The sequence below is a fragment of the Passer domesticus genome, chromosome 16 (assembly GCF_036417665.1).
Source record: "Passer domesticus isolate bPasDom1 chromosome 16, bPasDom1.hap1, whole genome shotgun sequence".
NCBI lineage: Eukaryota > Metazoa > Chordata > Aves > Passeriformes > Passeridae > Passer > Passer domesticus.
The window spans coordinates 5,977,266-5,995,108 of NC_087489.1; the positions used below are offsets into that span (position 1 = coordinate 5,977,266).

Consider the following 17,843-nt stretch of genomic DNA (forward strand, 5'->3'; position numbering starts at 1 on the left):
TGTTGGTGTCTCTGTGTTCTTTCACCTCTGGCCCTGGATGTGAGGCTCCTGTGGTCACTGGGCTGGGGGAGATGGTGGGGTGCAATTCCTGTTCCCAGCCCCAGCAGGAATTCCCTGAAGGACGTGCCCATCCCTGCCTGGCTGTGACTGTGCTGCACCCTCTGTGGTGCCCACTGTGCCTTTCCATGCAGGCACAGCTCAGTTTGCTCTGCCCTGGGCAGAGCCCTGCCAGGACATCAGGAGCAGGGGTCTGCAGTGACCCCAGGGCTGCTCGTCCTGGTTTTCTGCTGCCTCTATTCAGCCCCAGCCCTCTGCACAGAGCAGGATGGAGGAGAGCAACTCCTTCCCCTTCCTGGCTGGGAAGGGCAGGAGGCTGGGCAAGGACAGGTGATGACAAGGGGAAGGGTGATGAAGCCAAAGGTGAAGGCCAGGACAGGTGATGAGGCTGATGGATGCATTCCCCTCCCTGGCACTGGGAGCAGCCCTGGCCTGGTGTCCTTGGGGGCTGTGGAGCAGGCACAGCCCTGGCTCCTCTGCAAGCCCCGTGACCCCAGAGCTGGGGTGGGCTCCCAGACCCCCGAGGTGGCTGTGGGGTCAGGCCCAGCCAGCTGAGCAGGGAAGCCAGCCCTGAGCAGGGCTTCCTGCTGCTCGCTGCCATCTTCCAGGCACTTTGTTGTGGCTGCACAGACTTGGAGTTTGGCAGGAGCTGCCGTTTGCTCTCTGGGGCCTTTCCAAGGTGCAGCGGCGAAAATGCCAGCGGAGAGGGAAAGGGGCTCATTGTGCTCCCGGCCTGCCCGTGCCTGAACAATGCAGCCTGTAAAAATATCATTTCTATTTATACAGCCCTCCTTCCCGCCTGCAGACCTGGCCCAATTATCCCCCATCTTACAAATTCCAGTGTCTTGCACCACTGAATAGGGAATTGTGGAATGCAGTGGGTTGTTCTCCTACAAAGAACAGCAATGCTGAGGGGGGTCCCCACCCCAGCTCTGCTGCTGGCAGATCCTCCTTCTCCCTGGATATGGTGGGGTGCTGTGGCCAGGCTGGGAGATCTGTGTCTGCCTGGGAGTGCAAGGCCAGGCTGATGTCCGAGGCTGGAGCATTTTGTGCCTCTCTGTCAGCAAGGAGAAGGATTTTGGTGCAAAACCCACCCTTGAAAATGCACCCAGCTCCCTCCCAGCACTGGGGAGCACAGGCTCTGTCCTGGGCAGGGGGCTGAGGAGGGTTTAATCAGGGTTTTGCCTGTGGCACAGCAGGGTGAGGACCACACACCCCACGCTTTCCATGGAGAATTCCCAGAGCCCACTGACTCACTGTGCAAACAGAGACATGGCCACAAACGTGCCACATCCTGTCTTGCATCCCTCCGCTGCAGCGCCCGTGCTCGCCTGCCCTAGTGCCACCACCCCCACAACAGGGCCCGTGTTTGGCAGCCAGGGAAACTGAGGCAGCGGTGACATGACCGGTGGGGAGGGCACAAAGGTAGCTTTGAACGGGATCTTGGCGGCCAAGGGGAGGTGCAAAACCCTGCAGGATGCAGCCCCATCCCCCTTGAAGTCTGAAGGATTCCAGGGCTGAAAATTGAAACCAGGTGAACTCGATATTAAAAAAGTGTGTGCTCCCCGCTCATCACGGGGGAGCGGGGACGGGGAGCAGTGGGTTTCTCACCGGGTGCTGAGGGACTCGGCGATGGCTGGAGGGGCAGGGGCTGCGGGGGCAGCCTGCGGGCACGGCTTTGCCCGGCTCCTCGGGGCCGGCACCGCGCCAGCATCCGCAGCAGCTCCACAGCCCCGGGCGGCTCTGCTTTCCATCCCCGCACAGCCCTGCGCTGTGTCTGCCAACACCAGCCCGGGCAGCCCCGCTCCGCCCTCCCCCGGGCTTTCCTTCCACATCCTGCTCCCTGCAGCACCTCGGAAGCTCTTCCCCCGTGGTGATTTTCTCAGCTGGTGGTGTCTTCACCCAGCCCCGGCAGCACAGAGCAGGCAGGAATTATTTATTCATAAATAATTCCTGCCTGCTCTGTGGGCATCGCTCCCAGGGACTGCACCACTTCGGCTGAGTATCGAGCACCCCTCTCAGTGTGTGGTCCCCCGGGCAGGAGAGGGATGCATCCCTTCCCAGATACTGGTCAGAGGGATGCTGGGCTGCAGGGACCCCCGCTCTTGCCTCTGGGGTGGGCTCAGAGTGCTGTGCCCCTGGATTTTGTTCCCCTGGCCTTGAGCACGCCTGGGGCTGTCCTTAAGCCAGAGGTCACCTGGCCACTGGCCTGTTCCCGGTGGGAGGATGCAGCTGCTCCACGAATCCTGCAGGATATGGGGCATGGCATCCCGTGCTTCGGAACTCTGAAGGGGGAGGCGCTGGGGCCACTCCGAGGGGAAAATCCCCCTTTTCCCTGAGGTGTTTGCAAGGGGAGACTGCAGAACCCGGAGGCTTCCACAGCTACATGATGAACACAGTCCAGGGAATTTCTTCAAAAGCAGAACAGGAACATAATGGAAGTTTTTGCTGGCCTGAGGGCTGGGGATGATTGTTCACAGCCTGGCTGGTACAGGAGCTGGGACCACCAAATGGGGCTGTCAGGCAGCAGGCACACAAAGGCTGTCAAATTTCCTGTGCTGTCAAATTAAACAGCAGAATTCCTTGGCATCCAGCTTCTTAGACACAGAGGGCTAATGCAAGGCTGAAAGATGATCAGCCAAACTTAGAAAATAAAAAATATCCATCGCAAACAGCTCATTGTAAACCACATCCTCCATGTGCTGGCCTCAGTCACCCTGAGCTCCGAGCTGAGGACGCACCTTGCCGGGTGCTCTCCATCAGCAGGAACAGGCAGTGTTTGGGAACAAGGGAGTTACCTTTTCTGCTTCTTCGATGGCCACACTCCCTTCTCAGGTTTTGCCCTCAAAAACAAGGGTGTGCCCATAATGCTCGGCTATTTTAAGAGCACTGGGAGCCGGCTGCTTCCTGCCGGTCCCAAGCGAGGCCATTACACCAGCCAGGAGCTGCTTCCCTGGCGGCCACAGGAGCTCACCCCGGAGAGAACAGCCCAGAGTGCTGTGCCAGCACCAAGCACAGGCTCCGGTAGCTCTGGCTCAGCTGAGCACATCCCCAGCATCCTTACAGTGCTGTCACACACCGCTCATTTCTATCAGGGCAGGTTTGGGCTCTCGCCTTGCCTGTTTGATGCCCAGATGCCAGGCAGGATCCTAAATGACCTTACATGGTTCCTACTGTGTGTGTGCACGTGTGTGCTGGGGGAATGTCCCTGTGGAGGCTGGGGGAGCAGTAGGAGAGAGAGAGATGCTCACATGTGGGATCCACTCAGGGATGGGCCCCTCACTTAGAAGATGATGCCCCTCCCAGTCCCAGCTGTGAGCTGGGGGGTGAGATAAGGGCTGCTGAGCACAGGCTGCCTTGCCACGGGCCTGTGGACATGTGTGTGTATTCACAGAATCATGAAGTTTAGAAAAAAGAAAAAAAAATCATACGATCATTAAAGTTGTAAGAGTCCTCTAAGATCATCAGGTCCAAGCAGTAACCCATATTTATACATTTATACATATAAATGGGACAGCCTGAGCACCCAGTGTGCCATGCGGTGCCCTGATGGAAAGGAGGGCACGGGGAAGAAGGTCAGTGGCACACACAAAGGCAAATCACAGGCTTTAACCATATGAATGGAGCAAACTGCATTGAAATGCTTCCCAATTCAGCCACTTACCCCCTCTCTAACCCTGCTTTTGTGTGGTCTCTAACCCTGGTTTTTTGTGGGGCCGGAGAGCAGCTGGAGAGTGTCCAGTGACCCCTGGCTCCCTACAGGTCCTTGCAGGATGCCACAGGCCACCCTGCAAGCCCCGTCCTGCTTTCCATGCCAGCACGGATCTGCCTGGGATCTGTGTGGAGAAGACTACAGCAAACGGATCAAGAAGCCACAGCATGGTGCCAGCGCAGCCATACGGAGGGGTCTGTCCCCGGGAAAAGCCACCGTGGGTGCGATGTGGGGACCCCACATGTGCCACGCCAGGATCCCCCGCAAACCCCGCTGTGGGTGCCGGTACCCTGAGGTATCCTGCGAGCTGTGTGGCCCACGGGGCCCCGCGGTGTGCAGGGTGGTCCCGCAGGCGCGCCGCGGGTGCGGAGTGCCCCGGTCCCGCAGGCGTGCGGAGGGTCGCGCCGTTCCCAGGCGCGCTGGGTGGTCTGTGGCACCGGCATCCCGCAGCACGCAGGGGGTCCCGCAGCCCCGCTGGGCGGGGACGCTCCGGCCCCGGGACCCTGGGCGGGCAGCACCGGCTGCGTGTCCCCCCCTGGGCGGGCAGCACCGGCTGCGTGTCCCCCCGAACCGGCAGCACCGGCTGCGTGTCCTCCCCGAGCCCCCGGTCCCCGGGCCAGCACCGGCTGCGTGTCCTCCCCGAGCCCCCGGTCCCCGGGCCAGCACCGGCTGCTTGTCCCCCCCGCGGACCCCCCGCGCTCCGCGCCCGCCCCCCGCGCCGGCCGCGCTCCGCCCCTTCCCCTCCCTCCTCCCTCCTCCTTCCTCGCTCCTCCTCCTCCTCCCTCTCCTCCTCCTCCTCCTCCTCGGCTCCCCTCCCGCGGCGGCGGCGCGGGGCGCGGCGGGGCTCGGGCGCTCCCGCTCCCCTTTGTTCGCCGCGCCGATGGCGGCCGGGCCGGGCGCCGGCCCCGGGGCGCCCAGCGAGGCGGAGGCGGCGCAGCTCTGCCGCAGCCTGGAGGTGGGCACCGTCATGACCCTCTTCTACTCCAAAAAGTCGCAGCGACCCGAGCGGAAAACTTTCCAGGTGAAGCTGGAGACGCGGCAGGTCACCTGGAGCCGCGGCTCCGAGAAGGTCGAGGGGGCCGGTGAGTGCTGGGGCAGCCCGGCGGGAAGGGGCGGCTGAGGGGCCGCGGGGCCGGAGCCCTCCCGGAGCCGCCGTTCGGGGAGCGCCGGGGCTCGGTGGCGAGGACAGGAGGAAGAAAATGAAAAATAATGAACCCGCGGGCTCTCCGTGCCCGGCATCCCCCCGCGGGCAGCCGGGGGGCGGAGAGGGGTCCGGGTCCCGGCGTGGGGCCGCCCTGTGCGCGGGGGATGCGCGGGGGATGCGCGGGGGATGCGCGGGCCGGCGCCGCCGCTGCCCCCGCCCAGCGCCGCCTCCCAACTTTCCGCATCCCTGTTGGGCACCAAACTTCCCCTGGGATAAACGAGGTGTTTTCCCGGGTGGTGCCTTGGCGAGCCGTAGGGAGCCTCAGAAGGAGGCAGGGTTAGTGCGAGCCCTTTTGCGGTTGCACCTCGGAGCAACAGATGAGACCAAACGGAAAAGGTTAAACAGTGGGAAAAACAGCCCAAAATACTGTGCTGTAGTTCCGTCCTCTTCCCCGCTGCCCTGTGCACATCATCCCGGGGGCGATGGCACAGGGTCAGGTGAGGCCCGGCTTCCTGTGCTGGATGGGGACGGGGAGGACAGAGGAAAGGATGCGTAAGAAACCTGAGTGTAAAACCGGGTTTCTTACGCGTGGGCATAAGGTGGGAAGGGAGTCAGATCTGGCATGCTCTGCGCTCTTAAACTTGGTGTTGGTTTGCCAGGTTTTCTTAAATTATCCTTCCTGCCCCCGTGTGCGCAAGCACAGGGTCTCTGTTCTGTGTGGGACATGAGGAAGAGGGGACGTGCACGAAGGCCAGGTGGTGGGGGAGCTGGTGCTGGCTGTGGCACTGGCCTTCCCCATGCTGAGGAGGCGACTGAGGCCCAGCAAGCCCAGGGAGGGGTTGTCATCTCTCCTGGCAAGTGCTGCTGGTCCAGGATGGAGAGGTGGGATGCTGTTAGTACCAGGGGCTTAGATGAGGAAAGGGCGTGGAGATGGTGGCCACATCTCTGTGGCAGATCCACAAAATGCCAGTTTGGGGCTGTGGTTTGCCCTGAGTCCTCTACCTTCTGCCCTGTGGTGTCTGCAGGCAGATCTGGAGGGAGCCTTGGGCTCCTTTAGCATCGTGAGGATGTGGAGCTCCCCCATCTCTTTCCCAGTATGGCCTCTGGGAGTGATGAGGCAGTGTGAGGGGGAGGAGAGAGCAGCATTCTATTGACCCTGGGCTTAAGTTGTTCTTAAACTCAGGCAGAGCAAACGTTGGTTTTGCTGGGGAGATTCTGGTCTGAGACAGAGCCCCCAGACCACGTGTGCCCATGGGGGACAGAGGTCCCCGCTGGTGTCTGCATGGGTGATTGCTCCTGGGGACAGACCTAGGTGTGTCCCTGTAGCCTTTGGGGGAAATCTAGAGAACTTCAGCTTCTGTACCAGAACTGTGGCCCTGACAATGATAAAGCCCTGGCTGGCAAGGAATTCTTGTGCTGTGCAGACATCCAAGAGCAGTGAAAGCAGAGTGTCCCAGGGACCGAGATGATTGTGTTTCTTTTAATGTCACAGAGGAAAATTCCTTGAGGCTTCTCTGTTGTGCCACAGGCAAGGTGTCTGCCAGGTTGTTTTGGGCTCTGGGTTCCCCTGTGTGCCTCCCAATGCTGTGGTGTTCTCACACCATGTGTGACCCTCCCAAGGGGCCAGGTGGGCCTTGCTGGACGCAGAGGACATCAGGCTGAAGAGCAGAGCTTTGCTTTAACACTTCCTGGACAGAGCTGTGGGGCTCCAGCTGGAAATACCAGCCTGTGTACACAAATAGTGCCTGGGTTTCTAGGCAGGCAAGGCAAAGCCATGGGATCGATGGCCAGCAGTACTAGGTTCTTGGCCAGCTTCCCTATTTTTATCTGGATGTGCTTGCTGGGCAGAAAGAGGATGCCTGGGAAAAGCCAGGTGTGTGACAGCTCCACTTCATGTGGCACGTACACCAAGGTATTCCCCTCCTGCTCATCCCTTGAGGTCAGCATGGCCATGGTGGGAACCAGAGGGGGAGGTAATCTGGAGCTGGGTTCATCACTTTGAGTGCAGGGTGGTGTCAGCCATGGGCAGTGACTGGTCCAGTTGTCCCCATGAACACAAGCCATGCCAGCACAGGGAGCAGTAGGCTGGGGCTGGTAGGAAGACTGGGTTTTGCTTTTGGTGGTGGTTCTGGTTTGGCCCCAGCTTGCATTGTGAGGGGGTGGCCAGCTGTCAGGAGGTGAGATGTTCCTTCCCATGGAGCAGCATCTCCACCAAACGCTGTCTGGGGACTTACAGGTCAAAGATTGCTGTGTTCATGGCTCAGTAATGGATGTTCTTGGGTTTCTTGAGAGCTGGAGACCACCAGGGAGTTTTAGACCACCCTGGATACATGTCTAAGTAGGAATAATTCTGGGTTTTTTTCCATTTCAGAACAGGTGAGCATCCACAGTATGTCACATATGGAGGTTTTGGGCTTGGGGCATGTCTGTGTGGATGGCCTTGTCTTGGAGAGGTCTGTCTCCATGGACACGAACTATAGAGCATCTGTGCTCCTTTCTCTGCTCCTGGTGGGTTGTACAGAAATGATGTGTGTTTGTCCCAGGGAGGGGTGGGTGAGGATGGGGGCCTGGCTCCATGGCTGGCAGCGTTGGGAAGAGCACAGTCCCTGTGGCTGCAGCTTGGGAAGCTCCTGCTGCATGGTGGGCAGTGCAGGAAGGGACAGAGGTCGGCTGGCTCAGCTGCAGTGTGCCAGGAGGAGAGGGCTCTGGGCACAGCCATCGTTCCTCAGGTGGTGGTGCTCATTTTGGAGCTTTGCCATCGCTGTCAGAGGTGCTGTGGAGCAGCTGCTGCCCCGGGATCTGCGGGGGCTGGTCTGTCAGTACTTCTGATCTCTGCTGAACTCTGCAACAGGCAACCAGTTCTTTGCCTTAAAAACAATGTCTGGGTGGTGCTTGGATTTCTGATGTGGAGCTTAGAGGGGAGCAGAGCCTGAGCAGGCTGAAGGTCACCCCACTGCTGGAGAGAGGTCCAGGGAACCCCTGTGCTCTGTGCCTTTGGTGCCTCAACAGCCTGGTGCTGTGGGTCTGAGTTCCCTCTCTGTGCCATGCTGCATGCCCAGAGGTGATGTGCCACCTTCACTTCAAGTTACTGAAGCCAGCAGTGTCTGACTGGCCTCTGCAAGGAGCTTCTGGCACTTAAGGATGAAGGTTTCTCTGTGCTGCAGCATCTCCTGAGAGCAGTGAGGTTGGACCAGGGGGCTGCTGGCTGGGGAGGAGCCTGTGTAGATGTGGCACCTGGGGACATGGCTCAGTGGTGGCCCTGGCAGTGCTGGATTAGTGGCTGGACTGGGTGGTTTTACAGGACTTTTCCTACCCTAACGATTCTGTGAAGGGTTGGGTGGCATCACCACATGTGCAGTACCCAGCTGGCCTCACTGGCCACCCTGGAGCTGCCCGTGAGCCAGGAGTGCTGGGGGACAGAGAGCAGAGAGCCCTTGCTGTGTGACAGCCCTCTGGGGCCGTGTGCCCCGTGTGAGCGCTGCATGAAGACCCTGTGTGTCCCCCTGCCCTCCGTGAGCAGCCCTGGCTGGCTCAGCAGAGCAGGGCCTCCCGCCAGCTGGGCTGCCATGAGAGCCTCTTCTCTGGGACAGGACCCTGCTCTTCGTGGAGCTCTTCAGCTCACTCCAGAGTGACAGCAATCTCCATGAGCACGGGGCTGGGGAGGGGGGTAAGCTCCCCTGGGCAGGAAGCCTTTCCCTTTCCAAAGCACTTGCCTCCATCTCCTCTACTTCTTCAAAACTGTGCAAAATGCAATCCTGGTTTGTGCCAAAAAAAAAAAAAAGGCATTTTTTTTCAATTAATACTTGTTTTTATTCTTAGGGTTCCAGCCAGGTTTAATTACCAACTCATTGCTTTCTTGCTAATCAACTCAGCAGAGGGCCTGGCTGCTACAATGGGAAGAGTGCTAATAATTTTCTATTCTTTTTGTTAAGCACCCAGAGCAAAGTAGAGCTAATCCCTCAAGTCAGTTGTCTTTTATGCATTTATTTTCTTTTAAACTTCCTGTGTTAACTGATTCTTTATTTTTAATAAAATAGGGTCTTGCATTCTTACCTTCTCATGCTGGGGGGGTTTTAGGCCAGCTTCAAATTGAACTGTTTGCCTTGAAAGACGTCAGAAAATTCAGAGAGTTTGCTCAGAGAGTGAGCTGAAAATTTGGAGCAGATGTTTGTTTTATAGGGGAGAGAGAGGAGAAAAAAAAACTACCTCACAAAAACCCTGGTTGCATTCTTGCCTTCAGTGAAATGAGCTCAGTCCCTTGGAGGTGGAGAAAAGCCATTGCCTGCGTATAAGAAAAGAAATGAGCTGTAAAATATTAATGCAAAGTGGCTCTGAAGTGTGGCTCGTACTCGCCTCAGCCGTTTCAAGAACCAACCTCCTTCATTAGTCCACTGGGGCACAGCTTTTTTAATTATGTTTTTTTGGGGCCATTTGCTTAAGCTGAGGAGCTTGGAGCTCTTAAGAAGCGAGTGAGCCAGAAATGGTTTTCAAGGATAAAATAATTTCAGAAGTGATCTCCTCTTGGGGTGCAGGATGGCTCCTGCACTGGAGGGTCCCCTCCTGCTCCTGCAGCCACGCATGCAGGATGCAGCTCCTGCAGTGGGCAGGGATGGGAGGAGGGAGCTGCCCCTGGGGTGCCTGGAGCAGGGGCTGCAGAAAGGCTGGGGTGGGAAGGGGAGAGCCTGGCTTGTGACTCTCAGGATGGTTGGAGCTTCCCCTGCTGACACACTGTTGTGGGAGCTTCTTGAGAGCAGGTTTTTTGTGTCCCCCTTCCTGCCTACGAGGGCATTTGTGCTACACACAAAGTGAGTGAGCTCTGCTCTGCCTTCACCCCCAAAGTGAAACAGCCTCTCCCCTCACTTCACATCCCTTTCTCATCCCAGTTTTACTCTTGGTAGCATCTTCCAGGAGGGTTAGAAAACTCCTCCCCATGCAGTAAGATGTGTTGCCTCATTTCTTAGTATCTCAAAAGCTTCTCTGCAACCTGGAGAGCAGCTGGAAGTTGGCTGGCTGGTGTTTGCCTCTAGTACCTGCACCCACGTCATCTGCCCATCTGGTTCCTTCCTCTGCCAGTCAGCCACGTGGAAGGATTTTGGCTTATGGGGTTCAAGCCCACTAATTAGAATGTGCTGGAGACGTTTTGCAAAGTGTTGGACTGATTATTTCTCACCAACATCAAGGGGCTGAGTTTTTGAGGGCTTGGCTCTCTCCTTGCCGTGGCTGGACACCATGTGTGGCAGCAGGAGCACCTGAGCGGGCTGGATCTGAGCATCTGGCCTTGCAGAGCGTGTGCCAAGAGGTGCCATGCTCAGCTCCATCACCTCCCATCGCTGGGGGCTGCTCTGTTGTGGGGTTTTGTACAGGACTTCAATGTGCCCCATCTCCACGCTGAGGAGCTGAGCCTGCAGCTGCCCAGCCCAGTCTGGGATCTCTCTGCTGCCCTTTGAGCTGCCTTGCCTGCACCCTGGGGATGGTCATCCTTATCTCAAAGATAAGGCTCTGTTATCTGATGGCAGTGGCTGCCCTGTGAACACCCCCAGGACATGCTGGCTGTCCCCCTGTCCCGGTGTGAGCAGCCTGTGAGCAGCCTGTGAGCTCCTGCATATCTTACAGATTGCAGACCCAGGAGGAAAGGCTCTGCAGCCTTGAGTCAGTGCTAAAGTCCCTGGCCCTGAGCAGCCCTGAGGTCCCAGTCCCCAAGTGCTGTGTGTGGCAGGGCAGGCTTGGCCAGTGAGTTGCCCAGGAGAGCAGACTTGGTGTAAATTCTGTGTTCCTGGGAGCCTGGGCACTGCTCTTTGGCTGGGACCTTCCCTGCAGAGAGCACTGGGGCTGCTGTGTCCTTCTGGAACTGACCCACATCAAAGTGTGCTGTGATGGGAACACTTGGGATGGAGCAGGAGCTCTCAGAACAGACCCTCCTGTGACTGCCTTACAGTTTTGGCTACATCACACACTGCTGCTGGAGCTGCAGGCTTGGTGATGAGCTGCAGCAGCTCAGCCTGTGGATGAGAACTTCAAAAGCTGCTGGAAGTGGAACACATTTGACTGTGTGTCCAGCTCTTCTGTCTCTGCTGAAGTGGGGTCCTGCTGGGCTTGGCTTGACAGGCAGTTTGTGCTGAGCATCCATCCAGGCCATGGCAGGAGCTGTGGCTCTCTTGGACTGCTGTCCTGCAGGGCTGCAGGAGCACCCCAGCACCACACTGGTGGTGGGCTGTGGTCTGGCAGGTGAAGAGGCCAACAGTGACAGTCTGTGCTTAGTGCTGGGCCAGCCAGGAGCTGGGCTGGTGGCTCTGGGCTCAGAGCTGTGTGACAGTGGAGCTGTGTGGCCTGGCAGGGCTGCAGCCAGCCCCCGTGCTGTGTCCCTGCTCCTGAGCTGCTGCAGGGTTGGTGAGACCCAGCGTAAAGCTCACAGTGTTGGAGGGTGTGGGGAGCCCAGGAAGAACTTGCAGCGTGTGGTGAGGAGGTGTGGGCCTTTGAGTGCAGAAAACCCAGCAGCTCTGAGTTTATAACCATTGGCTGCACCTTACCATGCAGTAGAAGGAAATGGGTGAAGTCAGTGGAGAAGAATTTTTACTTTTCTAGTGTTCTCTGAGGTTTAAAGGTGGTAGAAATCAGAATATTTTGAAGCTCTTACGATGCTTTTGAAAAGTTCCCCCCCACATCCTCCCTCTTTCCCCTTGGCCAAACAGGCCTGGTGAGTGGATGGTGGAAGATGATGAGCAGCTAGAGGGATACCTGTCTAGAGAGGGGTGACACAGAGCAGCTCTGGGTGTTCCACACATGCACAGCAGCTGTGTGGAGAGGGCTGTGTGCTGCCTGACGTCTGGGGATGCTCACAGAAACCTGGGGGGCTCCTCAGCTCACTGGGTCATGGTGGCTGCTGCTGGTGTCCCATGGGAGATCAGCTCAGCATCCCTGCTGTGGCTGTGCCCTGCCTGCACGGGGTGGCTGCCTGGGTGATCTCATGGCTTTTCCCTGCTCATCTGTTCCGCCAAGCGTGGTTTTGCTGCTGGGGGTGTTTCACCAGTCTGTGGTGGGAGGGTGTCTTCCAGACCAGGGAGAGCCCTTAGGAAGGGGCATGGTGACAGCAGCCATTCCTGAAGGCACTCTGTAATGCTGGAAAAAGCTGTCCCTCTAAGTGGTTTTCATCTTTAAGTTTTGAGTATTCTTGTTTTGAACAAAGTGCTGTTTTACATGGAAAAGCTTTTTGACATTGATTCCAATGAGAAACTTCCTCATTTCTGAGAATTTTCAGCCTTTCTGGAGGTCCCCCAGTACTTGGAACTCTAGGCCAGGGCTGCCTGCCTCTGATCTGGCAAGCTCATCCTTCTTGTCCCAGGTGTCCTCATCTCTGAGCACCTTGCTGCCTGTTGATCTGTCCTTGTCATCTGTTGAACACCTTGATACAGGAGGATGGCAGGAGGATTCAGGATTGTGGAGCACCCTGAGCACCCCAACAGCCCTGGGCTGATGTCTCTAGCAGAAGCTGGCCACACTAAATCTGTCAGCAGAGCTTTAGGATGCTGCCAGCCCATACTCTGAAAGTCTGTGATTTTCAAACTGATTTTTAGCTCTATCTTTGCTGTCCCTGTGGTCTGGTGGCTCTCTAGCCTGATCTGGGGTCCTGAACTTGGCTGGCTGGGTGGGGAGCCATGGAAAGCCTTTCAGAATCTGGGATGGACCTCTCCCCTGTTTTCCTCTGCAGATCCTCCCTTCTGTTTGTAAACATTTGTGGCTCTGAGGTTTTGGTCAGTCCCTTCTTGTGCTGTCAGTGGGGTGCCCCAGAGCACTCCTGGCTGTCCAAGCTAGGCAAACCCATGGTGCTGGTTTAAAATCATCCCAGGGAAGGTCAGGGTCCAGTAGGAGATCTCCTCTGAGGTGAGATGTTGTGCTGAGCTGTTTGCCCACTGGCCTTAAGGATGCAGTGACCAAAAGCCACAGCAGAAGGGGCAGGACTGTGACTTACAGGTTGTGTTTTCTCCCCAACCCATTACAAGTGCATTTATTTCCCTTTTCTTGGAATATGACTCTTTTTGTCCTGCCTTGACATACAGAATCCCAGAGCTGTGCTGCCCTGTGTTGCAGCTCACCCCCAGCCTTTATCCATGTGGAGGGGTGTGCAGGACTCCTGCCTTCCCAGCCGTGGTCCTTTGGGAAGGGACCTCCTGCCTGAAGCATTGTAGGGACAAGGGCTACCTTTGTGCTAGCTCCAAACTCCATCCCCCAGGAGCTGGATGTGTGGTGTGTCCCCTGCACAGCCTGGACCCCAGTGCCTGGAGGGATGGCTGCAGGAGGGCCACTGTGCTCTGGGTGACACACAGCCCTGGTGGCTGGGTGTCACAGAGCCCTGCTGTGGCTGCTCTGCTGCCTCCTGACTCTGGCAGCTGCTCCAGCTGTCCTGCTCTCCATCTTTGCTGGAGCTGCTCTGATTCCCTCTGTGGTATCCTGTGCTGCTCTCCTCCTGGGATCCCGTGGAGAGCCCCATCCTGCTCTGAGCATCACCCCGTGGTGGGGCCATGCCAGCCAGGGCTGGAAGTCACCCCAGCAAGGACGGCTGTCACCGCTCCGCAGGGACGCTGGGCACCGCAGCTGCTCAAGAGTCTTTTTCCTGTTTACTTGCTCCAGAAGTGCTGATGCTGTGGTGGTGGAAGGACAGCCCCCTGCATGTGCCAGTGCATCTTTCATCCCTCCTCCTGCTCTCCTCTGGTGGTGTGACCCCAGCCCAGGTCAGATAACGGGGCTGGCTGTGGGTGGGGGCTTGGTCATGCTGGGAGCAGGGAATGTCCCAGAGGACTTTCACCCCCTTGGCTCCCTGCCCTGGAGATCTGCTCCCCATAAATCTGCTTCCCAGCTGGCAGGAGGTGGGGCAGGGGCTGGCTGGGTTTGTTTGCTGAGCATTGGGCACTGCCTCTCAAGGTCCTTCTTGGTGTGAGGCTCTCGTGCCCCTGGGCTCATCAGAGCAGAGCACAGAGCCTGCTGCCTCGTCCCTCCAAGCTCCTGTGCTTGGGTACTTGCCCTTAGACATCACCCTCCCACCTCTGGCTCCTCCTGCCAGGATTCCAGGGCACGCTGGATACCCTCCTTCTCTCCTGAGTTTGCAGTCCTTGTCCTGTTAATCCCTGCCAGCTCACAGCCCTCCTCAGCTTCAGAAGACCAAAAGAGTCCCTGATTCCAGAGCAGACCCCAGGCACTGCCAGGGCAGTGGGGAGTTGGCTCTGCTTGTCTCTATGTCCCAGCAAAGCAGCAGAAATTGATTTTTATTGGGTTTTTTTCCTCTTCTGTGTCTCACATGTCCTGTAGAACCTTGTCAGCCCGTTCTCAAGGTCTTGCTGCTAGCTGGATTATTGTCCCTGTAACCTCCAGCAGCTCGGGCTCTGGGGCATGTTGTGAAGAGCTCTAGAGGTCAGGGAATGAAATTTTTGGAGCATTGATACATCAGGTTTGATACGAATCACGGAGCAGGGTTGAGTACAAACAGGAAGAGATCTCCAGCTCTGGGGAACAAATAAATCCCAGGCAAGGTCATTTAAAAAAACCAGTCCAAAGCAGTTTCACAGCATCACCATGACCTTCTGATTCCCCCCCCCCCATAAACTGAAAATGCTGTCACATGCCAGGGCGGTGTGTGGCTTGGGCAGTGTCTGCTCAGTGGCTGGATATCTTCAGTTGGATGGTGCTGTAAGGCGTGCCATTGGCTGGTTATCCCCCAAAATCTTGCCTTGGCATTGGCAGGTGAAACCTGCCCAGGGGGTCCCATCGTGGTTAGTGCAGATAGAGCAAATCTGGTGGAAAGGGAAGAGAAGAGTCACTGCTTCCATTTCTAACCACCTTGGGACAGGTTTGGTTTCACCTGCAGCTGCTCTGGTAACCTTGTGTCTGGTTTGTGTTGGGGTGGAGAAGCGGTTCAGGTGGAGAATCCAAGGAGGAGGAGGTGACAGGAGGAGGTGCTCCCTGCATTTAGTGGTTGAGATGCTCCAGCCCCTGGGCCTCTCTGCAGACAGTGGCACAGAGGGAGATGGAGGGCAGGGCACACATCTGGAAGTCACATCTGTGCTCTGGCAAATACCCAGCCTTGCCAGACTCAACAGCTTTTGAGTTGAGCATGGGGTAGAAAGAGGCCAGGCTGTTGTGTGACCTCGAGCAGCTCAGCAGCAGATGGGATCTTCATCCCATCCTTCTCTGCCCAGTGTTGCCCTCACCCTGCAGAGTTCAAGCCCTGGTAGGGACAGGAACAAGCCACTTGCCTGCTGCCCACAGAGGGTCCTGGCCAGCAGGCACCTCTGTTGTGAATCTGTCATGGAAACTTGCTTGCATCATCTGGAGAGGTGGGTGAAAACTGAGTCCCAGCATTTGAACATCACTGACATTTGCTGCCCCTGTGACGAATCTTTTCTGTCCTTTGGTTTTCACTGCTTGCCTTTGTGCCCTGTCCTGGGGACAATGTGTCCAACTCTTGTCTCCAATTGCTTTGTGACAGGGCGTGACAGTTGGGAAGGAACCTTTGTTGAGTGCAGAAATCCCCAAAATGCTCCAAGGAGATCTTGCTGCTGTTGGGTACCTGGGTCCCCACAGCCAGCTCTGCCAGGGCTTCCTCACTGGCCCTGCCAGGCTCCCAGCTGTGAGCTGTGCTTTCAGTACTGCTGGATTACCACCTCTGCCCCTCTGTCATGCTTGGTTTCTGCCAGTCTGCTTGACATCCCCTTCCCCTCACTGGCAGCGAGCACTCTGGCTGGCTGAGAGCCTGGGGACATCAGTGACCCTGTAAGCTCCAGGAGAGGGATGCAAAGATGTTGCACAGGAGGGTTCCCTGTTCATCCCTTCTATGAAGGACACCTGCCCAGAGAGCAGCTTCCTTCAGCCTCTCACCCTCTCCTGTTCTGAGACACAGCAAGTGTTGGTGCCTCATCAATCTGTCCCTGCCCACCTGTGGGTCTCCTCACACCTGTAAGGAGATCTTCCCTGGAGGGAGGAAGAGTGGCAGAGGCAGGAGCTGTGCTCACAGATCTTCATCCCATCCTCCCGCCTGTTTATTCTGCTCCTTAAAGGTCACTGCATTTCTCACCCAGGCAGGGGATGGATGAGGGGGATGGAACCTGCCGTGCCATGCAGAGGGAAGGTCACGTTGGGGATGGATTGTGGAGCCTTCCCTGGGCAGGCTGACCAGAGCACCAGTGCTGAGCTTCCCCTTTCCAGATGAGTCAGTGGAACTTTGTGCTTCTCAGACAAGGCAATGACTCTGGGTCTCTCTGCTGGCTGCCACCAGCCTGATTTCATCTGGGACAGGGACACCAACGTCTTCAGAGCAGCATCAGTGCAAGCAAAAACTGGAGCTGCCTCAGCTGGAGCAGCTCTGCCTTGATTTGGGGTGGAAATGTGCTCCCATGTCCTTGGACAGTGCAACAAGTCCATGGCTCTCAGAGGGGTCAGCCTTGCCTGTGGGAGTGGGTACAACCAGCAGCCCTGGATGCCCAGCTTGGGATTTGGTACAAAACCCCACAGCAAGACAAAATTTCCTTGGAGGACAAGAGGGAGCCCCAGTGCATTCCAGGAGGAGGATTGCTGGAGCCCTTGCCTGGCATTTGCCATCTGCTGCCTGTCTCCTTGAGCTCCCCACCACTGCCTGTGGGCAGGGGCTGGGAGGTAGCAGCATCCTGCTTTGCTCACTTGAAGGATCAGCTTTGGTTTTTTACGCATATTTTCTTGCAGCTGAGGGTGAACAGAAGAGATGTGCTGATGATAACAGGTCAGGCAGCTGCCAGCCCACAGCTGCCTCTGGTTCTCACATCAAGAGGATGTTCAAGAGCTCTTGAAGGCACCTGCGTGAGGCTGATGCTGGCAGGGCAGCCTGGGAGGGGGCCACTGTGCCCTTTAGAAGAAGCAGGGTCTGGGCAGGACCTCTGCCTCCCTGCTCCAGCCCTACCGTGGGATATGTGTGGGGTGGAGGAGGGGAGGCCTCTTCCTCACATCCTCTCAGCAGCATCTCCTAATCTCCCTGCACATCTCCTGCAGCTTCCTCTGCAGGTGATAAGGATTTGTGGGGGGAAACAGGGGAGGGAGGGAGCAGCAGGAGCTCAGAAGCCACAGGCCATGTGACTGGGGGGCACAGCAGAGGCTGTGGCAGGCAGAGGCTCGGGCAGGAAGCCGTGGTGCCCACAGAGCAGCCAGCTCATCCCCATGTGCCCTGTGTGGGCTGCCCAGGCCGAGCTGCTGGCACTGCTGCCACTTCCCAGGTGGTGTTTGGGGTCCAGGCTAGCCCCAGTCACCCTGCCTAGTCAGGAACTCCCTGTTGTCCCCTCTCCAGCCCACTGAGCTGTTTTTCCCCCCCAGCATCTCCCCTCCCAAGGTGCTTTCTGCATTGCTGGCACTGGGGTAGTGATACTGAGACAGTTGCTTCATAGCAAAATCCAGTGGCTTGGAGCAAAAAATCCAGTTTGCTGATGCAGGCGAGATGAAGCACCTTGTTGGAGCAACCTGAGACACAGCTGAGCTGAGTCTGGAGGGGAAAATAGCTTTGCCTGCTTCTTTTCCTGAGACAGAAGTACCCACCTGCATGTTGTACCAACAAGAGCAGTGGGACCCACTGATCCCCTGGGCACAAGGATGGCTCTTCCTTGGGACAGCAAGGGAAGTGAGAGGAAGTTTTACATGGATTTGAGTGCTTAACTGAAAAGTCTGAGTTGCCTTTTTAGTTCATAGGGGGTGAGGGATGCTCTGGGGCACAGGGTGCTGCTGCTTTGGTGATTGTTTGCCTCGGTGGGTGCCTCAGCCGTGCTCCCTGCCCTATGAAAAACCAGTTAAGGTCAAATGAGCGGCCTCAGCTGGTTTCTTGTTGTCCTGTCTGGATAAGCCATCTGCTAATGGCACTGGCTCTTCCTCTGGAAACCTGATAGCCGAAGCTGAGCAGCGAGGGGGATGTGAGGGGGAAATGGT

General features: G+C 57.2%; 1 protein-coding gene across 5 annotated transcripts in view; it reads left to right on the plus strand.

Moving 5' to 3' along the window:
• The first annotated feature begins 4,562 nt into the window (after positions 1 to 4,562).
• The window catches only part of PLCG1 (phospholipase C gamma 1), a 41,173-nt gene continuing 27,892 nt past the window's right edge, over positions 4,563 to 17,843 (plus strand). For 4 of the 5 annotated variants that reach the window (XM_064391776.1, XM_064391779.1, XM_064391778.1 and 1 more), the window contains exon 1: positions 4,563 to 4,851. In XM_064391776.1, coding sequence (XP_064247846.1) covers positions 4,650 to 4,851 — 202 coding nt within the window. In that variant the 5' untranslated portion in view covers positions 4,563 to 4,649. Of the gene's footprint in view, positions 4,852 to 16,761; positions 16,935 to 17,843 lie in introns of those variants that run through there. The other variant, XM_064391781.1, reaches the window with a different exon arrangement.